The 4,455-nt window shown below is 58.6% G+C and overlaps 1 protein-coding gene across 1 annotated transcript; it reads right to left on the bottom strand.

Moving 5' to 3' along the window:
* Positions 1-316: 316 nt before the first annotated feature.
* Positions 317-4,217, bottom strand: OTX1 (orthodenticle homeobox 1). Its single transcript, XM_042979765.1, has 3 exons — positions 4,121-4,217; positions 2,953-3,104; positions 317-1,688 (listed from the first exon to the last, which is right to left on the bottom strand). The coding sequence occupies exons 1-3, from the start codon at positions 4,215-4,217 to the stop codon at positions 870-872; spliced, it is 1,068 nt and encodes a 355-aa protein (XP_042835699.1). The 3' UTR covers positions 317-869.
* Between the last annotated feature and the right edge of the window lie 238 nt (positions 4,218-4,455).

The following is a 4,455-nucleotide window of genomic DNA, read 5'->3' as shown; positions in this document are numbered from 1 at the left end:
GAGAGGAAGGGGGACAGAGGGAAAATATTTTTTGCTTTTGTTTTATATATATGTATGTATATATATGTATATATATGCTGTATATATCTTAAAGTTCTATTTCCTGGGCGCTAAGACGAGATATGCTCAGTTCAACCAACAGCAACTAAAAAGTTTAAATGGTCCCTGGAACGGACCCGACTATGTACAGCATTCCCGCCGAGGCGGAAGCTTGAGCCAGTTCTACGCAGGGCGGGGCTGTGCGCGAGAGACTAGGGACGCGCTCCTCCCTCCAGCCGTGCCCCAGCGCATCCCGCTGGGGAGGAGAAAACGCCGGAAAGCTCTGGCCTGCAGCCGGGGAGCGGGACCGAGGGCTGCTGAAGGGGCGGTAGTCTGCAAGCGAGAAACACTTAGTGGTTGTTTTGATTTGGGGTAGAGTGTGGGTGCACTCCAGTGGGCAGACACATGCCAGTTAGTGATTCCAGTGTCCAGAAAGAATAAATAAAAGTGTACGGTTCAAACAGAGTCAGAGCAAGAGCCTCCGAAGGCTGCAAGTGCATAATAACTGCCCAGAAACACCAGAGGAGAGTGACTTAGGAGTTCGTTAGGGGATGAGGAAGAGAGCACACAGCTCTCCCCATATAGAACTTGTGGGCCAAGCCAAAGCACCTGTCCCCTCCTCCAAGGGGTGGGCGTGTCTGCACATCCCCCAAACAAAGTGGCAGAAAGATGAGGGCGGCAGTGCAGGCAAAGGGCATCTTTCAGGGGCATGAAAATTCAGGTCTGCAGAAGCCGAGGCAAAGGCGGGCGGTGCAGCAGCAGCAACAGGACGGGGACCACGGAGGGCGCAGGTAGTTGCGTTTCATCTCCTCTTCCTCCCACTCCTGGGCTCACAAGACCTGGAACCGCCATGAGGCTTGGTCCTTATAGTCCAGACAGTCGGGCGAATTGAAGTTGAGTTTCCAAGCCGAGGAAGCAGCGGCGGCGCCAGGCTCCTTGTAATCCAAGCAGTCGCCAGAGTTGAAGGCGAGCCCTGAGCCGCCGTAGCCCTGGTGGTGGTGGTGATGATGGTGGTGATGATGGCCTGAGGACTGGCTCAACGGATGGTGCGCGTGCGGATGGTGGTGATGGTGGCCGGCCATGGAGGAGGGTGCCATAGGGCTGAGCTGGTGCGGGTGGTGGTGCGAGTGCATGGGCGCTAGATAGGAGCTGCAGTCCACGCCGCCAAAGTAGGAAGACGAGGGCGCGGGGTAGCCCTGCCCGTAGCTGCCGCCCTGGCCGTAGGACATGGGATAAGAGGCTGCAGCCGAGGCGGCGCCTGCAGCAACCGAGCGCTGCATGCACGACGCGTTGCTAGGCGCGGCCAAGGGCTCGGGCACTGACACCGACGCGGGCGCTGAGCCCGGCGAGATGGAGGCCGGACTCCAGATGGATGAGGCAGCCGGCGTACTCAACGACGACGGGACTGCCACCGCCGGGTTCCCGCCCAGGCCTGCCGCCGCTGCCGCCGCTGGGTTGGCGGAGGCGCTGGATCCTGAGCTGGAGGACGAGGCGGAGCTGGACACAGCGGGAGGCGTGAACTGGCCGCTGCTTTCCGAGCCCGAGCTCTCCCGCACCGGGGACGACTTCTTCTTGGCTGGGCGGCTCTTGGTCCCGCTCCCGCTCTGCTGCTGCTGGCGGCATTTGGCACGGCGGTTCTTGAACCAGACCTGCAGCGGGCCGAGTCAGGGAGAGGGTGTCAGGGGGGCGAGTAGAGCCTGCTACTCCCCGGCCCCTGTACCCACCGCCCGGCTTAGGATCTCTTATCCCTCTCCAACGGCGGCCTCCACCCCTCCTCATCTCCCACCGGGCCAGCCCCTGCCCCTGCGTTCCCAGCTCCTCAGCCCTCCCCCAACCTTCAGATCAAAGATCCTCCTCTGGCAAAGTAGGGACGTGCACCTCCCCACCCCCAGCGCCACTCTGCCCTAGGGCGGAACATTCGCGTCTGTCCAGCCAGAAGTTCAGCCATGTCTAAACTCTGCTGTTGGCTGCTTCCCAACAGCCTCATGTATGTTTGGAGGCCCTGTCTTCTATGAATAGAGCTGAGGAAACTGCGGAGAGGCACGAAGGAGAGCGCAGGACAGTCACCAAGTCTGAGGTGGGAGGCAGTCGTCCCCTGGAGGCCCAGCGTTGGGCAAAGCGAGAATTTGAGCGGATGCAGGAGCAAGGCGGGGAGGCTGAACAGAGGCAGTACTCGGGGGACTAGGGAAGGAAGCCTGAGCAGAATTTCGTTGGGCTTCTTGGTTCCAAGTGGGGAACCAAATGGGACAAAGTTCTCACTTCTCTTGGAGGGCCCTGGTACATGGCACAACATTCTTGGTTCTTTCTCGAGCCTCGAGGGAAAGCAGGCAAGATAAAAGGCCCTTGAGGAGAGTTCTGAGTTATAATCCAAACAGTATTTTCACCGCAAAAACAGACACAGCAAAGCCGGTAGCCGGGTTTTGTGTTCGGCATCCTCTCTGGGCAAAGGAAACATCTAATCAAACCTGCGCCACCCAGGGAGCGCACTCCGACAGGGCACCAGGCTCTGGCCAAGCTCCACTCTTCCATTTCCAGGATCCCCGGGATGCAAGGCAAGTGCGAAGGCACAATTCAAGACCCCAAAGAAAACTGCCAAATCCTGGAATGGCCGAAGAAGCAGGGGCAAGTGTCGGGCCCTCTGGGCACTTTACGTTAGGAAACCTTGCTTATCTTCCCAAAATCATAAAAAGGATTTTCAATACCGAAGGCGCCCTGGGACCAAGGGCCGAATCCAGTGCTCTAAGCTAGTGCCTTTGACTTTGCCCCTCTTCCAGGCCCGGGCTGAGCGCTAGGGGGAGTCTGACAGGAATTGCCCAGTCTGTAAGCCCGCCCCACACCAGACCACCCTTCCCAGGCCCTCTGCAACTAGTCCCAGAGCCCCTACCCTGACCCAGGAGCCCTGGGCGCGCACACCTGAACTCTGGACTCCGGCAGGTTGATCTTGAGCGCCACCTCCTCGCGCATGAAGATGTCAGGGTAGCGAGTCTTGGCGAAGAGCGCCTCGAGCACGTCCAGCTGTGAGCGTGTAAAGGTAGTGCGTTCCCGCCGCTGCTTCCGCGGGGTGGCTGAGGGGACACGCGGGGGCGCCTCGGGTCAGCGGTGGCCACGCGGACCCACGCTAGAGGACGCAGATAGGCCCCAGGCAGGCCCTGTGCGAGGCCGTTGCAAAAGAGAGCAGAGCTCCAAGCGAAAGAAAAACTCCCCCGGGAGGCGAGCCTGAGAGGCCACAGGTGGGAGAAAGTACATGTGTGCGACTGAGAACCAGTGGGTCTTCAAGACTTTAGAGTTGCCCCCTTCCCTACTTCTCAGAGGTTAGGAACGGAAAAGAAGTTATATAATCTCCCTGTTTTCACCCCCTTGCCCCCAACACACCCCCTGGCTGGAGGATGGTGAAGGGGTGCTCAGAAACACCACCCGGAAAACACTTTCGGAAAGAATACATGGGGGTGAAGGAGTGGGAGCTAGGAAACAAAACCAAACAAAAAGCCAGGATTCTGCTCAGGCTCTCCACATCCGCAGTGCAAAAGTTGGTGCAAACGACCCATGTAGAGGACAATTTATTTAATTAGGGAGAAAGAACCCCTCTTCCTCATCTCTGCCAGTCATTTCTCATGAGAAAATCTTGGCTCTTCCTGTTAGGGCCTAGAAAGTGTCCAGAATCCTCACTCAATATTGGCGAGGGGGGGCGGGGGGGGGGGAGGAATAGATACACATAGTAACACACACACGCGCGCGCGCGCGCACACACACACACACACACACACACGAAAAAAAAAAAAAAAAAAAAGGCCGCCCATGGGAAACTGCCCGAGGTAAATGCTCCCTGTGCTGCTGGTGGGACCACAACAGGAAACAGGTTGTCCGTGTGGCCAGGCTGGGAAAACACACATTACACTACTTCACTGCCCAGGCCCAGTTCACCCAGCGGTGACTGCCCTGTGAGCCTGCAGCCTGTGGTGCATTGTAGGCATACTAGCCAACCGGCTCCCTGGGCCTGCTCAGCGACAAAAATGTGTGCTCAAACTCAGAGTCTGGGGATCCCCAAGATTTGCAGGGGCTGGGGGCGGGTACCGGTGCTCACCGGGGTAGCCCACGGAAGGATGCAGGAGGTCCATGGCTGGCCCGGCCAGGCCCAGCCCGTTCATGCCGTATGGGGGTTGTTTGAGGTAAGACATCATGCTAACAGCTGGGTGGAGGCGCCCCGACGGATCCAGGGGGCCGGGGCCTGGCGCAGTGCGGGGCTCCCACTGCGCAGTCCTTCAAGCTCTTTGGCGCCTGGGGGCCCGGCCTATGGAGACAGGAGACACATGTAAACAGTGATTGGGAGCCATCTCGGCTTCCTTGTCTTGTCTGAAGCAAGGAGCCACGGAATGGGGAGGCTACGGAACTTCGGGAGGCGGTCAACTCGGCTCTATA

Source organism: Panthera tigris, chromosome A3, assembly GCF_018350195.1.
Source record: "Panthera tigris isolate Pti1 chromosome A3, P.tigris_Pti1_mat1.1, whole genome shotgun sequence".
Taxonomy (NCBI): Eukaryota; Metazoa; Chordata; class Mammalia; order Carnivora; family Felidae; genus Panthera; species Panthera tigris.
Note: the sequence above shows the minus strand (reverse complement) of the source record. Positions and strands in the feature narration are given on the sequence as shown.